This window comes from Amblyraja radiata, chromosome 32, assembly GCF_010909765.2.
Source record: "Amblyraja radiata isolate CabotCenter1 chromosome 32, sAmbRad1.1.pri, whole genome shotgun sequence".
NCBI classification, from domain to species: Eukaryota; Metazoa; Chordata; class Chondrichthyes; order Rajiformes; family Rajidae; genus Amblyraja; species Amblyraja radiata.
The window spans coordinates 29,783,094-29,803,961 of record NC_045987.1 but is presented as its reverse complement, the minus strand read 5'-3'; the positions used below and the strand labels follow the sequence as shown (position 1 = coordinate 29,803,961).

Sequence of the window (20,868 nt, the reverse complement as noted above, 5' to 3'; positions counted from 1 at the left end):
CAAGAATGTTTTTCTTCAGATTAGGAGACAAAAACTGTACGCAATACCTCTCATTTTGCGCTCCAAGTCCCAACCTGCTCAACCTCTCCCGATAGCTCAGGCCCTCTAGTCCTGGAAACATTCTCGTAAATATTTCAAGCCCTCTGTACCCTTTCTAGCTTGACAACATATTTCCTATAACATGGTGCCCAGAACTGCCATAATACTCCAGATGCAGGCTCATCAATGTCTTATATAACTACAACATGATCTCCCAACCTCTATACTCAATACTGACTGATGAAGACCAATGTGCCAACTTCCTTTTTGACCAACCTATCTAAGTGACATCACTTTCAGCTCTCCTAGAAACGTCTGGTCTACAAAACTCACTGTCTGCCTGTGATGCCACTTTCAGGATTATATGTACCTGCACTCCTCGATCCCTCTGCTCTACAACGCTCCCCCAGGCCCTATCCTGGAAAAGAAAGGAAGGGGAGAAGGAAGAAGAAAAGGGAGAGTGGGCACATGTTCCCACAGTCAATAAACGACACTGTTACAGGTAACAAGATGGAGAGACTTTATTCCACTCAACGTCACTTCTCTCCCCCTCCCTCAGTCCTCTGGAAAACGCAACGAGGCTCACTCAGAACCAGCCCCGAATCCTTCAATGCCTCACGGAACAGTTGTATCTATGGGGAGAAAGATGGGGGAGAAAGATAGGGGAGAGGGGACAGAGAGGGGGAGGAGAGGGAGAGAGAGGGAGGGGGGAGAGAGAGGGGGGGGGAGAGAGAGGGAGGGGGGGAGAGAGAGAGAGAGGGGGAGGGGGGGGGAGAGGGAGGGGGGGAGAGGGAGAGGGAGAGGGGATGGAGAGGAGGGGAGGGGAGAGGGGAGGGAGAGTGCGGAAAGAGGGGTAGAGAGAGCGGGTGAGAACGAGAGAGAGATAGGGGGGGAGGGGGTACAGATAGAGAGGGATGGGGAAGTGAGAGGAGTCGAGAGAGCGAGAGAGTGGGGAGTGGTAGGGAGAGAGGTCATTAGTTCTCTCCATTTTGCTCCCCTCGCTACTTCCGCCCCCACACCATAAGTAATCGGGAAACTGTGTCATGCCAACTGAGGCTTACAAAGCCTAATGCCTAAGGAGAGGCCTACAGAGCCTATCTTCTAAGGAAATGCCAAGCAAGGCCTACAAGCCTAACTACAAAGGAAACAATTAGATAAGGCCCAGAAGCTTAACTATCAATGCCAACAAAGGCCTACAAAGTCTAACTCCAAAGAACAGCAAACAACAGCCAGAAACTTAACTATTAAGAGAAACCAATCGCTGTGCTAACCAAATAGCCTTAACCTAAGGAAACGCTACACTCGGCCCAGAAGCCTCATTAACTGCCAATGAAGGCCTACAAAGCCTAAATTCGCAGGAAACACCAAGGCCCAGAAACCTACCAGGGAATCTGTTGCCATGCCAACCAAGGCCTACAAAGCCTAACTACTTAGGAAATGCCAAACAAGCCTAAGTACCAGAAAATCTGGTGCCACCCCAACAAAGCGTAACCCCAAAGAAAATGCCAACTACTACGGAAGTGTGCCAACAAAGACCGACAAAGCTTAACTCCTAAGGAAGTGCCACACAGGCCCAGGTCTAATTACCAGGTAATCTGTTGCCATGCCAACCTAGGCCTACAAAGCCTAACTCATAAGGAAACACAAAGCAAGGCCCAGAAGCATTACTACCAGGGATTCTGTTGCTACGCCAAATAAGGCTTCAGAAGCCTATCCCCTCAGGAAATGCCAAGCAAGGGCCTACAAAGCCTAGCTACTGGGAAAACTTTTACTATGCCAACCAAGGCATTAGAAGCATAACATAAGGAAACGCGATTCAAGACACGGGGGCTCAACTACCAGCGTACTGTTAGCACAACAACTGAGGCTTACAAAGCCTAATTATTAAGGAAACACCAAGCAAGGCTCAAAAGCTAAACTACCAGGAAAACCAGTCGCCGTGACAACTGGGGCCTACACAGCCTAACGAGTAAGAAAACATCAAACAAGGCCCAGAAGCCTAACAACCAGGAAATCTGTTGCCATGCCATCAGAGACCACTAAAGCAGAATTCCAAAGGAAATGACAAGCAAGGCCCAAAAGCCTAACTGCCAGAGAATCTGTTGTCATGTCAACCTAGGAAGTGGAGTGCCTCCGTCATGGATTCTTAGAGCAGCTTGTACTGGAACCTACCAGGGAGAAGGCAATTCTGGATTTAGTGCTGTGTGATGAACCGGATTTGATAAAGGAACTTGAGGTTAAGAGGCCATTAGGAGGTAGTGACCATAATATGATAAGTTTTAATCTACGGGTAAATCGGAGGTGTCAGTGTTACAATTGAACAAAGGGTACTATGGAGCCATGAGGGAGCAGCTGGCCAAAGTTGACTGGAAAGATACCCCAGCAGGGATGACAGTGGAATAACAATGGCAGGTATTTCTGGGAATAATACAGAAGGTGCAGGATCAGTTCATTCCAAAGAGGAAGAAAGATTCCAAGGGGAGTAAGGGGCGACCGTGGCTAACAAGGGAAGTCAGGGACAGTATAAAAATAAAAGAGAAGAAGTACAACGTAGCATAGATGAGCGGGAAGCATGAGGATTGGGTAATGTTTAAAGAGCAACAGAAGATAACTAAAAAGGCAATACGGGGAGAAAAGATGAGGTACGAAGGTAAGCTAGCAAAGAATATAAAGGAGGATAGTAAAAGTTTATTTTGGTATGTGAAGAGGAAAAGATTAGTTAAGACCAAAGTTGGACCCTTGAAGACTGAAAAAGGTGAATTTATTATGGGGAACAAGGAAATAGCAGACGAGTTGAACAGGATATTTGGATCCGTCTTCACTAAGGAAGGCACAAACAATCTTCCTGATGTACTAATGGCCAGAGGATCTGGGGTAACGGAGGAGCTGAAGGAAATCCACATTAGGCAGGAAAGGGTGTTGGGTAGACGGATGGGACTGAGGGCTGATAAATCCCCAGGGCCTGATGGTCTGCATACCAGGGTACTTAAGGAAATGGATCTAGAAATCGTGGACGCATTGGCGATCATTTTCCAATGTACTATAGACTCAGGATTAGTTCCTGTGGATTTGAAGGTAGCTAATGTTATACCACTTTTTAAGGAAGGCGGGAGAGAGAAAACAGGGAATTATAGACCAGTTAGTCTGACACCGGTGGTGGGGAAGATGCTGGAGTCAATCATAAATGATGAAATAGCAGCACATTTGGATAGCAGCAACAGGATTGGTCCCAGTCAGCATGGATTTATGAAGGGTAAATCATGCTTGACTAATCTTCTGGAATTTTTTGAGGATGGGACTATCAAAATGGACAAGGGTGAGCCAGTGGATGTAGTATCGGGACTTTCAGAAAGCATTTGATAAGGTCCCACATAGGAGATTAATGGGCAAAATTAGGGCACATGGTATTGGGGGTAGAGGGCTGACCGATAGAAAATTGGTTGGCAGACAGGAAACAAAGAGTAGGGATTAACGGGTCTCTTTCAGAATGGCAGGCAGTGACTAGTGAAGTACCGCAAGGCTCGGTGCTGGGACCGCAGCTTTTTACAATATACATCAATGATTTAGATTAAGGGATTCAAAGTAACATTAGCAAATTTGCAGATGACACGAAGCTGGGTGGCAGCGTGAACTGTGAGGAGGATGCTGAGAATGCAGGGTGACTTGGACAGGTTGGGTGAGTGGGCAGATGCATGGCAGGTGCAATTTAATGTGGATAAATGTGAGGTTATCTACTTTGGTAGCAAAAACAGGAAGGCAAGACTATTATCTAAATAGTGTCAAGTTGGGAAAAGGGGAAATACAACATGATCTAGGGGTCCTTGTTCATCAGTCAATGAAAGTAAGCATGCAGGTACAGCTGGCAGTGAAGAAAGCGAATGGCATGTTGGCCTTCATAACAAGAGGAGTTGAGTATAGGAGCAAAGAGGTCCTACTGCAGTTGTACAGAGCCCTAGTGAGATCACACATGGAGTATTGTGTGCAGTTTTGGTTGCCGAATTTGAGGAAGGATATTCTTGCTATTGAGGGAGTGCAGCGTAGGTTTACAAGGTTAATTCCCAGGATGGCGGAACTGTCATATGCTGAGAGAATAGAGCGACTGGGCTTGTATACTCTGGAGTTTAGAAGGATGAGAGGGTTTCTTATTGAAACATATAAGATTATTAAGGGTTTGGACACGCTGGAGGCAGGAAACATGTTCCCGATGTTGGGGGAGTCCAGAACCAGGGGCCACAGTTCCAGAATAAGGGGTAAGCCATTTAGAATGGAGATGAGGAAGCACTTTTTCACGCAGAGAGTTGTGATTCTGTGGAATTCTCTGCCTCAGAGGGCGGTGGAGGCCGGTTCTCTGCATACTTTCCATATAACCATATGACAATTACAGCACGGAAACAGGCCATCTCGGCCCTACAAGTCCGTGCCGAACAACTTTTTTCCCTTAGTCCCACCTGCCTGCACTCATACCATAACCCTCCATTCCCTTCTCATCCATATGCCTATCCAATTTATTTTTAAATGATACCAACGAACCTGCCTCCACCACTTCCACTGGAAGCTCATTCCACACCGCTACCACTCTCTGAGTAAAGAAGTTCCCCCTCATGTTACCCCTAAACTTCTGTCCCTTAATTCTGAAGTCATGTCCTCTTGTTTGAATCTTCCCTATTCTCAAAGGGAAAAGCTGATCCACATCAACTCTGTCTATCCCTCTCATCATTTTAAAGACCTCTATCAAGTCCAGCCCTTAACCTTCTGCGCTCCAGAGAATAAAGACCTAACTTATTCAACGCCATTGCAGTGGGAGACTCCATTGTGAGAGGTACGGACAGGGGTTTCTGCGGCAACAGACGGGATTCGAGGATGGTGTGTTGCTTCCCTGGTGCCAGGATCCAGGATGTCACGGTCAGAGTGCAGAAAATCCTCAAGGGCGAAGGTGAACAGCCGGAATTGGTAGTGCATGTCTGAACAAACGATGTCGGAAAGAAGGGGATGAATATTCTGCAGCGTGGCTTTAGAGAGCTCGGAAAAATCCTGTAAAGCAGGACCGCCAGGGTTGTTATCTCCGGTTTGCTTCCTGTTCCTCGATGCTGGCGAGAGCAGGAACAGGGAGATACAGGACCTGAATGTGTGGCTGAGGAACAGGTGCAGGGGGCAGGGATTTAGATTTTTAGACCAATGGGATCTGTTATGGAGTAAGAGGAAACCGTACAAAAGGGATGGATTGCATCTTAACAGGTGGGGGACCAGCATTCTGGCAGGCAGGTTTGCCACTGCTACACGGGTGGTTTTAAACTAAATAAGGGGGGGGGGGGGGGTATCCAACTCAGTATCCTGTACCTGCCTTCTCTCCATACTCCCTGATCCCTTTAGCCACAAGGGCCACATCTAACTCCCTCTTAAATATAGCCAATGAACTGGGGATCGATTTGAAAGGTGAGATACGTAAGGAATTAAAAGTACTGTATTTGAATGCGCAAAGTATAAGAAGTAAAGTAGATGAGCTTGAGGCTCAGTTAGAGGTTGGTAGATATGACATTGTGGGGATTACTGAGACGTGGCTGCAGGAGGGTCGGGCCTGGGACCTTAATATTCAGGGTTATACATCCTATAGAAATGACAGGCAGGTTGGCAGAGGAGGGGGGGGGGGAGGTAGCTCTGCTGGTGAGGGATGGAATTCAGTCCCTTGCGAAGGAAGACATAGGGTTTAAGAAGGAACTGCAGATGCTGGAAAATCGAAGGTAGACAAAGGTGCTGGAGAAACTCAGCGGGTGCAGCAGCATCTATGAAGCGAAGGAAATAGGCAACGTTTCAGGCCGAAACCCTTCTTCAGACTGATGGAGGGTGGGGGGGCGGGGAGAAGAAAGGAAAAAGAAGAGGAGCCCGAGGGCTGAGGGAGAGCTGAGAAGGGGAAGTAACAGCAAGTGCTACCGGAAATTGGAGAATTTAATGTTTATGCCGCTAGGGTGCAGACTGCCCAAGTTGAGTTGCTGCTCCTCCAATTTCCGGTGGTGCTCACTCTGGCCATGGAGGAGGCCCAGGACAGAGAGGTCGGATTCGGAATGGGAGGGGGAGTTGAAGTGCTGAGCCACAGGGAGATCAGGTTGGTTAATGTGGACCGAGCGGAGGTGTTCGGCGAAATGATCGCCAAGCCTCCGCTTGGTCTCACCGATGTAGATCAGCTGACATCTAGAGCAGCGGATGCAATAGATGAGGTTGGAGGAGATGCAGGTGAACCTCTGTTGCACCTGGAACAACTGCTTGGGTCCTTGAATGGAGTCGAGGGGGGAGGTAAAGTGACTATTGTAGCATCTCTTGCGGTTGCAAGGGAAAGTGCCCAGGGAGGGGATGGTGCGGGAGGGAAGGGAAGAATTGACAAGGGAGTTGCGGAGGAAGCGGTCTTTGCGGAAGGCAGACAAGGGGGGGAGATGGAAAGATGTGGCGAGTGGTGGGGTCATGTTGGAGGTAGCAAAAATGACAGAGATTCATTCATTCATTGTTGTATGTGACCGCTAGTGGGGTGAAAGGTGAGGACTAGGAGGACTCTGCCCTTGTTACGAGTGGGGGGATGGGGAGAGAGAGCAGTGTTACAGGATATGGAAGAGACCCTGGTGCGAGCCTCATCTATAGTATGGGAGGGGAACCCAAAGTTCCCTGAAGAATAAGGACATTTCCGATGCCCTGGTGTGGAACACCTCATCCTGGGAGCAGATGCGGCGTAGAGGACGCAACCGAGGCTGACAAGAGAAGTTAGGGATAGAATAAAACTAAAAGAAACGATGTATAACACAGCAAAGAGTAGCCGGGAGCCAGAGGATTGGGAAACTTTCATAGGACAACAGAAGGAAACAAAACTGGCAATACGGGCTGAAAAGATGAAGTACGAGGGGAAGCTGGCCAGGAATATAAAGGACAGTAAAAGCTTCTTTAGATATGTTAAGGGAAAAAGAGTAGCAAAGTCAAATGTGGGTCCCTTGAAGGCAGACATGGGTGAAATTATTATGGGGAACAAGGAAATGGCAGAAGAGTTGAGCAGGTACTTCAGATCTGTCTTCACTAAGGAAGACACAAACAATTTCCCAGATGTACTGAAGGACAGAGGATTGTAGGGGGTAGAAGAACTGAAATAAATTTTCATTAGGCGAGAAATAGTATAGGGTAGGCTAATGGGACTGAAGGATGATAAATCCCCTGGGCCTGAAGGATTGCATCCCAGGGTCCTCAGGGAGCTGGCTCTAGAAATAGTGGATGCATTGGTGATCATTTTCCAATGTTCAATGGATTCAGGATCAGTTCCTGTGGATTGGAGGATAGCTAATGATATCCCACTTTTCAAGAAAGGAGCGAGAGAGAAAACGGGGAATTACAGACCAGTTAACTTGACTTCGGTGGTGGGAAAGATGCTGGAGTCAATTATTAAAGAGGTAATAATGGGACATTTGGATAGCAGTAAAATAATTAGTCCAAGTCAACATGGATTTATGAAAGGGAAATCATGCTTGACTAATCTGGAATTTTTTGAGGATGTGCCAAGTAAAATGGATGAAGGGAAACCGGTGGATGTAGTGTCTCTAGACTTTCAGACAACCTTTTATAAGGTCCCGCACGGGAGACTGGTGACTAAAATTTGAGCACATGATATTGGGGTTGACATGGATAGAAAATTGGTTGGCAGACAGGAAGCAAAGAGTAGGAGTGAACATGTCCTTTTCAGAATGGCAGGCAGTGGTGAGTGAAATGCCGCAAGGCTCGGTGTTAGGGCCGCAACTGTTTACCATATATATTAATGATTTGGAAGAGGGAATTGGGAGCAACACCAGCAAGTTTGCGGATGACACAAAGCTGGGTGGCAGTGTGAACTGTGAAGAGGATGTTAGGAGGTTGCAGGGTGACCTGGACAGGTTGAGGGAGTGGGCAGATGCGTGGCAGATGCAGTATAATATAGATAAATGTGAGGTTATCCACTTTGGCGGCAAAAACAAGGGGGCAGATTATTATCTCAATGGGGTTAAGTTAGGTAAGGGGGAGGTGCAGCGAGACCTGGGTGTCCTTGTACACCAGTCACTGAAATTTGCCATGCAGGTACAGCAGGCAGTGAAGAAAGCTAAAGGAATGTTGGCCTTCATAACAAGAGGATTTCAGTATAGGAGTAAAGAGGTTCTTCTGCAGTTGTATACGGCTCTGGGAAGACAACATCTGGACTATTGTGTACAGTTTTGGTCTCTTAATTTGAGGAAGGACATCCTTGTCATTGAGGCAGTGCAGCGTAGGTTCATGAGATTGATCCCTGGGATGGCGGGACTGTCATATGAGGAAAGATTTAAAAGACTAGGCTTGTATTCACTGGAGTTTAGAAGGATGTCATATAGAGTATCTTATAGAGACATATACAATTATAAAAGGACTGGACAAGCTAGATGCAGGAAAAATGTTCCCAATGTTGGGCGAGTCCAGAGCCAGGGGCCACAGCCATAGAATAAAGGGGAGGCCATTTAAGACTGAGGTGAGAAAAGTATTTTTCCCCCAGAGTTGTGAATTTGTGGAATTCCCTGCCACAGAGGGCAGTGGAGGCCAAATAACTAGATGGATTTAAGAGAGAGTTAGATAGAGTTCTAGGGGCTAGTGGAATCAGGGGATATGGGGAGAAGTCAGGCACGGGTTATTGATTGGGGACAATCAGCCATGATCATAATGAACGGCGGTGCTGGCTCGAAGGGCCGAATGGCCTCCTCCTGCACCTATTTTCTATATTTCTATGCAACTCCTAAAGAATCGTCAAACAAGGCCTAGTAGCCTAACTAAGAGAGAAACCAGTTGTCATTCCAACCAAGGCCTACAAAGGCAAACCCATAAAGAAACACCAAGGAAGGCCCGAAGCCTAACAACCAGTGAAACTGGTTGCCGTGCGTGCAAAGCCCTACATAGCCAAACTCCAAAGAAACACCAAGCACAGCCTCAGAAGCCTAACTACCAGGGGAACAGGTACCATGCCACTTGAGGCCTTCAAAACCTTACTCCAAAGGATGTGGAAAAAAGAAGCTTAACTACCAGAAAATCGGTTGCTACACCATCCAAGGCCTTAGAAGATTAACTACTAAGGAAACAATAGACAATAGGTGCAGTAGGCCATTTGGCCCTTCGAGCCATTCAATGTGATCATGGCTGATCATCCCCAATCAGTACCCCGTTCCTGCCTTCTCCCCATATCCCCTGACTCCACTTTTTTTAAGAGCCATATCTAACTCTCTCTTGAAAACACCCAGAGAACCTGCCTCCACCGCCCTCTGAGGCAGAGAATTCCACAGACTCACCACTCTTTGTGAGAAAAAGTGTTTCCTCGTCTCCGTTCTAAATGGTTTACTCCTTATTTTTAAACTGTGGCCCCTGGTTCTGGACTCCCCCAACATTGGAAACATGTTTCCTGCCTCTAGTGTGTTCAAGCCCTTAACAATCTTATATGTTTCAATGAGATGCCCTCTCACCCTTGTAAACTCCAGAGTGTACAAGCCCAGCTGCTCCATTCTCTCAGCCATCCCGGGAATTAACCTTGTAAACCTACGCTGCACTCCCTCAATAGCAAGAATGTCCTTCCTCAAATAAGGGGACCAAAACTGCACAGGTGTGGTCTCACTAGGGCTCTGTACAACTGCAGAAGGACCTCTTTGCTCCTATATTCGATTCCTCGTGTTATAAAGGCCAACATGTCATTCGCTTTCTTCACTGCCTGCTGTACCTGCATGTTTACTTTCATAGACTGCTGCACAAGGACCCCCAGATCCCGTTGTACTTCCTCTTTTCCCAAGTTGACACCATTTAGATAGTAATCTGCCTTCCTGTTTTTGCTACCAAAGTGGATAACCTCACGTTTATCCGCATTAAACTTCATTTGCCACATCTGCCCACTCCCCCAACCTGTCCAAGTCGCCCTGCAATCTCATAGCATCCTCCTCACAGTTCACACTTCCACTCAGCTTTGTGTCATCTGCAAATTTGCGAATGTTACTTTGACTCCCTTCATCCAAATCATTGATGTATATTGTAAATAGCTGTGGTTGCAGCACCGAGCCTTGCGGTACCCCACTAGCAACTGCCTGCCATTGTGCAACACCATGCAAAGAAGCCTAACTACCAGGAATCTGCTGCCATGACAACCAAGGCCTACACAGTCTAACTCCTAAGAAAACGCTAAACAAGGTCAGAAGCTGAACTACGAAATAATCTGTGGCCATGCCAACGGAGGCCTGCAAAGCCTAACGTGAAATGGGGTGGGGAGGAAGGGAGGGATATTCTCTGGTGTTTTCCGCTCACCGTCTCACTGCGGAACTCCCAGGGGAGACAGCGGAAGTGCACAAGGCCAAGGCCGGCCTCCAGGCATCGGCGGGAGAGGACGAGGGCGAGGTTCCGTGCGGCGGTAGGGCCACGGGTGGCGTGTAGGTGCTTCTTGATGGTCCACTCCTTGGTGGAGGCCGAGACGACTACCTTTCCCTCGGCCGACTCGACAAAGGCGTCAATGTGGTGCTGGGTCCTACGTACGGACAACCTGGAGAGAGGGAGTCCAGAGAGGAGAGGGTTTAGTGTCAGATGTCCCGAAACGTAACAGACATTCTCACTTACAGCGACACAACAGATATGTGTATGTAACAGATATGTAATATATATACTAGATATCTTTACTGTATATATATATATATACACACCACACACACATATATATATATATATACATATATATATATACAAGACCAAGTGTCAATGCGCAGTTGAAGGGGGGGGGGGGGGCAGCCTGCGGACGTCATACACATACTAACCACACCCCCCCAAAAACACACATGCTAACCACCCCCCTTGATATTATATTATTATTATTCATTCGCTCCTTTTACCCCATCCCCATCCTATCCACTCACGCATAGCTCCCAACTCGCAGGCACATCGGGAGAGTTAGGGGGGGGGGGGGTAGAGAGAGAGCGATGGCAGAGAGAGAGGGGGCAGGTACAGAGAGAGAGGGTTGGAGAGAGAGTGGGTGGAGAGGCAGGGGGTGGAGAGGGAGGTGGGGAGAGGGAGCTGGGGAGAGGGAGCTGGGGAGAGAGGGGGGTGGGAGGGCGAGGAAGAGGGATGCCAGGGAGGAATAGGGATGCCAGGGAGGAAGAGGCTGGGGGAGAGTGGCTGGGGGGGGGAGAGGAGGGGGGGAGAGAGAGGAGGGGGGGAGAGAGGGAGGGGGAGAGAGGGAGGGGGGAGAAAGAGGGGGGGAGGGAGAGGTGGAGGAAGAAGGGGGGTGGAAGAGAGGCCGGGGGTGGTGGTGGTGGAAGAGAGGCCTGGGGGGGAGAGAGCCCGGGGTGGAGCCGGGAGGGGGGGGGGAAGAGAGAGCCCAGGGGGGACAGATAGGAGGCGACCGAGGAGACGAGAGAAAGCTCCGAGAGACAGCGATGCCCGAACGTCTTTTGAATAACTGGGGGGTAGGAAGAGATGAAGGGGGTGACGTCGTCAGCGAAAGATGACAGCAATCAGATCCATTGTGACGTCATCAGCTAAAGAGCTGTTTATTTTCAAAGTTATTTCAGATTTGAGAACATTTTCATAAATAACTCGAGAAATAAAGCACCAAATTTTCAGATAAGGCAATTTCGGACTCCAGGGGATAAATCTCTGTCGGAATATGTGAAAATATTACCATTGTCATTTTTTCAAGAAGCTATTACACACAAACACATACAAGATCAGAGTTTTAAGTATATAAGATAAGATATATATATCTGAAGTATCTTATCAATATACCTTTAAGTGTGTGTGTGTGTGTGCGTGGGTGATTTTGCCTTTGAAATGTATTTCCTCGAAAACCAGACGCAAATATGCGGAGGTTTTTACATATTTTAGTAGGGATTTATCTCGAGTTCAGAAATCCACTCCTTGGTCAATTATTTCCCTGGTTTTAAAAAATAATCGGCGCTTTCCAGCTGCTGATGTCACAATGCCCACATGCCCACCAATCGAGGCCCACTGTTCTTCTGGCCCCGCCCCCCCCGCTCAGCCCAAGTACGCACGCACCACGCCTCCCGCAGCTGGACTCCCATACGCGCCCGCCCACTCCAACTCCCCGTTCTTCAAAAAGCACAGAAAGAACGAGCGTTCTGCAGATCAGGAGGTCACAGCAGGTTACAGCTGGTCACCGGAGGCCGCCGGCTTGCTTCTGAATCCTCTCCGTCTCCCCCGCCCGATGGTAGAACATGGTGGCAACGGCGGCCATTATCGTCAAACGGGGCACGCGATGAGAAGGCGGCCATTATTCCGTCTGGGAAACCCAGCGCAGCGAGTCAAGCCTTTGATAAAGACCTTTCGACCCCCCCCCCCTCTCTCTCCCCCCTCCATTCTCTCCTTCTCCCCCACCTCTCTCTCTCCCCCCCTCACCCTCTCCCCCCCTCTACCCTCTCCCTCCCACCCTTCTCTCTCTGCCCTCACTCTCTACCCCCCCCCCCCACCACTCTAGACACGCTTGCGAGTTGGGGGCTATGCGGGCGTTTAAGAGGTAAAAGGAGCAAAGTAATAATATTAATATATTAACAAGGGGGTAGTTAGCGTGTGTGCGGGGGGGGGGGTAGTTAGTGTGTAGTGTGGGGGTGGTTAATGTGTGTGACGCTGCTTGCCGCCCCCCCCCCCCTCTCAGCCACCGCGCGTTGAGGGAACAGACCCAACGGGTCTGCACTTGGTCTAGTCTATCTACATTACTAAAAGTCTGTTCTTGACCGGTTTTGGCCATCTGTGCTGCGATTTCCGAGAGAACGCCGCCACCTACGGCCGTCATTTTTGGCCACCTTGCTCAGAGCCCCCCTCCGCCGCATGTGTGCCGAGGATTTTTCCCGTCGATTAAAAATGACAGAGGTATTAATGTTTTTACAAAATTCCCCATTCTCTCTGCTGCCTCCGCTGGCGGCAGGGGGGAGGGACTATAAAACCAGGAAGTGGTGTGCCTCAATCAGTGTCTGCAAGCTGGAGGAAGGCAGAGGGTCACGTTTCTCTGAGCTGTGAATAACACTGAACACATGTTATTCAAATGTAAGTGACCTTAGTGGTTCTAAAATGCTTGCAGAATGTGTCTATTGGTTCTAAAGCTTGCAAAAAATGTCTATTGGTTCTAATGTTTGCAAAAAATGTCTCTATTGGTTCTAAAGCTTGCAAAAAAAAATGTCTATTGATTCTAAAGCTTGCAAAAAAAATGTCTAATGGTTCTAAAGCTTGCAAAAAATGTCTATTGGTTCTAAAGCTTGCAAGAAGTGTCTCTATTGGTTCTAAAGCTTGCAAAAAAAAGTATATTGGTTCTAAAATGGTTCATACTAGCCCCCCTCCCCCCTGGTTGGCTTGGCTTGGGTGTGTCTTGAAATTGAAAGGCACTACTTACTGCAAATGGTGGCATTAAGTTGAAAGGCACTACTTACTGCAAATGGTGGCTTGGGTGCTTTGGCTTGAAGTTGAAAGGCACAACTTACTACAAATGGTGGCATGTAGTTGAAGGGCACTACTTACTGCAAATGGTGGCTTGGGAGCTTTGAAGTTGAAAGGCACTACTTACTGCAAATGGTGGCTTGGGTGTGGCTTGACGTTGAAAGACACCACTTACTGCAAATGGTGGCTTGGGAGCTTTGAAGTTGAAAGGCACTACTTACTGCAAATGATGGCTTGGGTGTGGCTTGAAGTTGAAAGACACCACTTACTGCAAATGGTGGCATGAAGTTGAAAGGCAATACTTACTGCAAATGGAGGCTTGGGAGCTTTGGCTTGAAGTTGAAAGGCACTACTTACTGCAAATGATGGCTTGGGTGTGGCTTGCAGTTGAAAGGCACTACTTACTGCAGATGGTGGCTTGGGTGCAATGGCTTGAAGTTAAAATGCATTACTTACTGCAAATGGGGGCGTGGGTGCATTGGCTTGAAGTTGTAAGGCACTACTTACTGCAAATGGTGGCTTGGGTGCTTTGGCTTTAAGTTGAAAGCACTACTTACTGCAAATGGTGGCTTGGGAGCTTTGAAGTTGAAAGGCACTACTTACTGCAAATGATGGCTTGGGTGTGGCTTGAAGTTGAAAGGCACTACTTACTGCAGATGGTGGCTTGGGTGCAATGGCTTGAAGTTAAAATGCATTACTTACTGCAAATGGGGGCATGGGTGCATTGGCTTGAAGTTGAAAGGCACTACTTATTGCAAATGGTGGCTTGGGTGTGGCTTGAAGTTGAAAGACACCATTTACTGTAAATGGTGGCTTGGGAGCTTTGAAGTTGAAAGGCACTAACTGCAAATGATGGCTTGGGTGTGGCTTGAAGTTGAAAGACACCACTTACTGCAAATGATGGCTTCGGTGTGGCTTGAAGTTGAAAGACACCACTTACTGCAAATGTGGCATGAAGTTGAAAGGCACTACTTACTGCAAATAGAGGCTTTGGAGCTTTGGCTTGAAGTAGAAAATGCACTACTTACTGCAAATGGTGGCTTGGGAGCATTGGCTTGAAGTTGAAAGGCACTACTTACTGCAAATGGTGACTTGGGAGCTTTGACTTGAAGTTGAAAGGCACCTCTTACTGCTAATGGTGGCTTGGGTGTGGTTTGAAGTTGAAAGGCACTACTTACTGCAAATGGTGGCTTGGATGCAATGGTTTGAAGTTGAAAGCCACTACTTACTGCAAATGGTGGCGTGGGTGTTTTGGCTTGAAGTTGAAACCCATTACTTACTGCAAATGGTGGCATGAAGTTGAAATGCACTACTTACTGCAAATGGTGGCTTGGGTGCTTTGGCTGGAAGTTAAAAGGCACTACTGTAAATGCACTTACTTCCTGTTTGCACTGTATATTGATTTTATATAAAACGCTACCATTTACGGCTGTGATATTTGGCCACCTTACTCAGTCCCCCTCCGCTGAGCAGATGCAGAGAATTCTTCCCATCAATGAAAAATAAAAGTGTTATTAGTTTTTTTTAAATGTTGAGAATCTCTCTCCTGTCAATCACTCGATGAAAGCCACACCCTTTCCGGCGGGGGGAGGAGGGGTTATAAAACCTGGAAATGTGGGTGTGGCTCAGTCTCTGCAAGATGGAGGAGGGAGAGGTCACGACTCGCTGTCTTTAGTGGCTTTGCACCCTACTTCAAATGGTATGAAACTGCACTTGAATTTGGTGGCCTTGCACCCTGCTAGAAGTGGTAAGAAACTGCACTTGAATTTGGTGGCCTTATACCCTGCTTGAAATAGAATTTCAAGGATTAGCAGTGAGTCAACTACCAGCCCACCAGCGGTGTGTGTGAGTGAGTTGCCAGCACAACAGGCTTGATTGACTGAGACGCCAGCCCAAGAATCCATTTGGCGCACAATTTGCACATTAGCCATCTGGAAACCAGTCCCTTCAGCCCACAACACCCATACTAGCGCTCCAGAAAGCCCCCCCAACTGGCCACCAATATTAGAATTGGTGGAGAGGTGGAATATTGCGTTGGATGACCAGCCTTCCTGTGTGATGCTGGGTCCCAATGGGTTCCACTTAATCTAGTAACTATTAAAACTCTCGTTGGTTTGTTGTAGTTTGTACGGATTCTATTTTGCGAATATTCGTTTAAAGCATTTGTGGATCTACTCCTCCACCCTTTGTCATAAGGGGGAAATTTTTACATATTCCTGTAGTTTTTCCTCCTCCACATTTTGTTTTGAAAATTTGAAAATGTGGTTATTAATTTCCCTGCTTTTTTAGTAAAAAAAACAATAAAATTTAAAAACAAACTGCTGCATGAGTCACAGTGCCATGTCACCGATGTCCAATCACAATGGATCTCATTTACATAGAGACATAGAAAATAGGTGCAGGAGTAGGCCATTCGGCCCTTCGAGCCTGCACCGCCATTCAATATGATCATGGCTGATCATCCAACTCAGTATCCCGTACCTGCCTTCTCTCCATACCCACTGATCCCTTTAGCCACAAGGGCCACATCTAACTACCTCTTAAATATAGCCAATGAACTGGCCTTAACTACCTTCTGTGGCAGCGAATTCCAGATTGGCAGAGAATTCCACAGATTTACATATGATCTGACATCACAATGGGACAGGGATGGGAGACTGCAACCTTCACGTGGTCCCACGAAAGCAATCGATCTGGCGTGCACAATCAAATAAGATCAAGTTCCATCTACCCCCGCCCTCCCTAACCCCTCTCCCTCCACCCCACTCCACGTCTACCCCTCCTATCCTCCCCCCCTCTCCAAACCGCCCCTCTCCTCCATCCCTTCCTCTTCTCCCCCCTCCACCTCTCCCCCTCCTCTTCTCTCCCCCTCCACCTCTCCCCTCCTCTTCTCTCCCCCTCCCCTCACTCACCCTCCTCTCTCTCCCCCCTCTACTCGCTCTCACTACCCTCTACTCTCTCTCTCTCCACACCTCCCTCCCTCCCTCCCTCCCTCCCTCCCTTCCACCCCCTGCCTTTCCCCGTCCCCTTCTCTCCCCTCCTCCTCTCCCCTGCTCTATCTCTCTCTCCCCCTCCACTCTCTCCCCCTCCAATCTCACTCCACCTCCCCCCTCTCCACCTCTACCATCCTGTCTCCTCCATCCTCTCTCCCTCCCCCCGCCCTCTACCCACCTCATCCCCTTCTACCCCCTCCACCTCCTCTTATCTCCCCCCTCCACCTCTCCGCCTCCTCTTCTCTTCCCCCTCCAACTCCCCATCCCCTCCCCTCCCTCACCCCCTCCTCTCCCTCCCCTCTACTCTCTCCCCCTCTAATCTCTCTCTCCCTCCCTCGCTCCCTTCCACCCCCTGCCTTTCCCTCACTCCCCCCTTCTCTCTCTTCCCCTCGAAGACCACCACGACGACCCGGGAGCCGCTGAGTGAGGCCAAAAGCTGAAGGTGCAGAGTGAGCAGAGTGTGGGCTGCGTCTGCGGCGAACACAATCCCCCCCCCACCGCCACCACCACCCCTTCCTCCACCGCAACCCTCCCCCACAACCCCCCTCCGCCACCACAACATACCCTCCTCCTCCACACACACACCCCTCCCCCACGCACCTCCCCTCCTCCACACCCCCCGACAGGCCTCACCTGAAGCCATCACACTCCTGCGGCTACAGAATGCTCCCGTCATTGCGTTGGGAGAACAGGTGAATGGTGGAATATTGCATTGGGGAATGGGTTGCGTTGGGAGACCAGGCCTCCTGTGTGCCTGGGACCCACCGTCCAATATCTATATAATTAAAAGTCTCATCTTGACCACTTCGTCTGCGCTGTATATTGATTTTAGAAAAGACGCTACCATATATCGCTATGAATTTTGGCCATCTTACTCACAGTCCTCCTCCACTGAGCAGGCCCCAAGGATTTTTCCGCATCGATGAAAAATAAAAAAGTTATGACTGTTTAAAAAATCTTGAGTGTGTGTGTGTGGTCTCAGTGACGAAGCTGCCAGCCCAAGAATCCATTCGACCCATGATGTCATACTAACCCTCTGGAAACCCATCCCTTCTGCCCACAACACCATGCTAGCGCTCCAAAAATCTCCCCCCCCCCCCCCCCCCCCCCCCCCCCCCCCCCCCCCCACTGGCCAGCAATATTGGAATTGGTGGAGAGGTGAAATATTGCATTGGGGGGCCAGCCCTCCCGTGTGAAGCTGGGACCCAACGGGTCCCACTTCGTATAGTACATATATAGATGTGTGTGTGTGTCTGTGTATCTACATAACATAAAATATTAAATAAATTATATACAAAAAAGTGAATATACATTTTTTCATTACATAAACATAGATTTGATTGATTTACACATTAGTATATATATATATATATACACACACGTATGTGTAAACTTTTGTATATATACATATATATTTTATAGTGTATTTTAATATACTTGTATGTCTATACATATGCTTTATATTATACGTATGTAAATAAATATTTATGTTTTAGAGTCCAACATTCACATATGTGTTGTGTAAATGCAAGAATCTCTTTCAAATAAATATCTGTGTGTGTGCATCTACAATATGTATATACTTTATATATATATAAACAACATTTTATATATACTGTATATACACTCTCTCCCCCTCTCTCTACCTCCCTTTCTTCTCTCCTTCTCGCTCCCCCTTTCCAATCTCTCTCCCCCTCTCTCCATCTCACGCCTCCCTTTTCTCTCTCCCACTCTCCCCTTTCCACCTGCTCCATCTCCCTCACTCTCCCCTCCTTTTTCTACCCCCCCCCTGCTCTGTCCATTCTTTCCCTGACACACTCTCCCCTCTCTCTCTCCATTTCTCCCCTTTCTGTCTCTCAACCCTGACTCTCTCTCCACCCCCCCTCTCTCTTTCCCCTCACTCTCTCCCTCTCCCTTCTCTCTTTCCCCATGCTGCCCCTTCTTCCCCCACCCTCTCTCTCCCCACTCTCCCTTTCCTCTTTCTCCCCGCTCTCTCTCCCACTCACCGATGCCAGAAGTCTCTCCCGGGCCACACTCCACACCATCCCTTATCCCGAGACGCAAGGGCGAGGCGCTCCAAGTTTCGGGGGTTCCTGTTGAGAAACCGTGGGCTCACCGTGCCATTCCCCTCCCGGTCAATCTGCGGGGAGACCTGGGGGCACGAGGCCAGTCGTCGGGAACCTGGGTGGGGTGGGGGAGGAGGAGTGCAGGAGGAGAGAGATGGAGGGGAAGGGGAGAGAGGGGAGGGGGAGGGAAGGAGGAGAGAGATGGAGGGGAAAGGGAGAGAGTTGGAGGGGAAAGGGAGAGAGATGGAGGGGAAAGGGAGAGGTGGAGGGGAGGGGGAGGGAGAGGGAGAAAGGAAGAAAAGCAGGAGGAAGGAGAGAGATGAAGAGTGAGAGACAGATAAAGATGGGAAAGGGCAAGCAGGGGAGGTAAAAAGGAGAGACACAAACACAGACAGAGGAGAGAGTTCGAAAGGAAAATGGGAAGGAGGGAGGGTAGGAGGAGGGAGAGAAAGAGATGGGACAGGAAAGGGAAAGGAGGGAGCAAGGAGAAGAGAGACAGGAAGAGGGAAGAGGGAAGGGGGAGAGGGGGAAGGGGGAGAGGGAGAAGGGAGAGGGAGAAGGGAGAGGAGGAGGGGGAGGGGAGAGGGGAGAGGGAGAGGGTTAGTGACATTCCCTGTCATCGTCGCCAATGATGCTGCACGTGGTCTACTTTGACTGACGGCCAATCAGCTGTCAATTAGTCCCCTTCCCCCTGGTCAAGCAGCCAATGACAGACCCGTCCCCTGGATAAACCAGACGCCAGAAAGACCCCCACCATGGTCAACTGGCCAATCAGCTGCCAATGTAACCCCTACCTCTGGTCAAGCGGCCAATCAGAGAGCGGTCTGGAGATCCACTGACCAAGTGACCAATGATAGACCGGTCCTTGGTTAACTGGCCATTCACAGGCTGGAGAACCCGTCCCTTGGCCAACGGGCCAATCAGTGGCCACGAAGACCCTTCCCCTGGCCCCCGGACCAATCAGCCACCTTCCGGTGGACAAAGGGCCAATCGTGGACCAGGGCGACCCTTCCCCCAGCCCCCAGGCCCCCGCTTGCCGCCGTTACCCGGGGCTCCCGCTCGTGCCAGCCCGGTGCGCGCCGCCGCCACCGCCACCGCCATGCCTCGCCCTGACGTCAACACGCCGGCGCGGCGCGTCAGCTGCCCTGTCCCGCCCCGTGACGTCAGGGCGCACGATCCGTGGGCGGGGTTTGCTTGGTTCTTAAAGGGACCGCACCCCTTGTGAGCAAAGATCTTAGAGCCAAAGATCCTATAGCGGAGAGCTATAGGATCTTTGCTTAGAGCTGCTCTAAGATCTTTGCTTGTGAGAGACATAAGAGAAAGGGAGAGCCGGACGGAGAGGGAGGGAGGGAACGAGAGACAGAGACAGACAGAGGGGATTGGAGGGAGATAGGAGAGAGAGAGAAAGAGAGAGAGAGAGAAACAAGGGGTGAGACAGAATGAAGGGAGGGAGAGGGGGTGGGCCAGAGAGGGAGAAAGAGAGAGAGGGGGTAGGGAGAGGGGGGGGGGGGAGACAGAAAGAGATTCTTGATTAGAACAGGTTGTGAGGAAAAGGCAGAATGGGGTTAGGAGGGAGAGATAGATCAGCCACGATTGAATAGCGGGATAGACTTGATGGGCCAAATATCCTAATTGTGCTCCTATCACATGACCTTGTGAGAAAGAGAGAGAGAGGGCAGGCCCGTACGAAGCTTTTCAAAAAGGGGGTGGCATGACAGGATTACAAAAAACTTAATGTGAAATAATGTGCGCGAAGCGTGAAGTCCCTCGATGCCAAGGTTTTTAGATGCTCTCTGATGCATTCTGAGCCTTATTTTGGAGCATTTTTGCACCAAATTTATGACCAATATTTCAGAAATTAACAGGAACCTGAGAGGTAGCTTTTTCACACAAAGGGTGCTGTGTGTATAGAACGAGCTGCCAGAGGAGATAGTTAAGGCTGGGACTATCCTACTGTTTAATATACATTTGGACACGTACATGGATAGGACAGATTTAGATGGATATGGGCCAGACACGTGTGAGTGGGACTAGTTTAGATGGGACATGTTGGTCGGTGTGGGCAAGTTGGGCTGAAGGGCCTGTTTCCACACTGCATCATTCTATGACTAAAAAGTGAAGAAGAAAAATGCATGTAGATAAGTAGAGCAGATTTGAAAGAGGAGTGAAATGTAAAGGCAGAGAGAGGTTTACGGGTGGAAAGAAACATAGGAAAGGAGGGGGGAGAGTGGGCTTGGGCAGATGGGTGAAGGGAAAATAGTCACAAAGTGCTGGAGTAACTCAGTGGGTCAGGCAGCATCTGCGGAGAATATGAATAGGCGACGTTTCACAGAGTG

General features: G+C 49.1%; 1 protein-coding gene across 1 annotated transcript; it reads right to left on the bottom strand.

The window, feature by feature from the left end:
- Positions 1-538: 538 nt before the first annotated feature.
- Positions 539-19,686, bottom strand: mrpl18 (mitochondrial ribosomal protein L18). Its single transcript, XM_033048746.1, has 4 exons — positions 19,579-19,686; positions 18,473-18,647; positions 10,345-10,576; positions 539-671 (listed from the first exon to the last, which is right to left on the bottom strand). Exons 1-4 carry the CDS (start codon positions 19,631-19,633, stop codon positions 576-578), a joined length of 558 nt encoding a protein of 185 aa, XP_032904637.1. The 5' UTR covers positions 19,634-19,686; the 3' UTR covers positions 539-575.
- Positions 19,687-20,868: the final 1,182 nt, after the last annotated feature.

What these genes read in the sequence shown, in the direction of transcription:
- mrpl18 (XM_033048746.1), bottom strand. Translation starts at nt 19,633, where the DNA reads ATGGCGGTGGCGGTGGCGGCGGCGCGCACCGGGCTGGCACGAGCGGGA. An exon ending in GGCACGAGCGGGAGCCCCGG is followed by an intron (nt 18,648 to 19,578) that starts GTAACGGCGGCA and finishes CACCCCACCCAG; the next exon opens with GTTCCCGACGACTGGCCTCG. An exon ending in GGGAGTTCCGCAGTGAGACG is followed by an intron (nt 672 to 10,344) that starts GTGAGCGGAAAA and finishes TTCTCCCCATAG; the next exon opens with ATACAACTGTTCCGTGAGGC.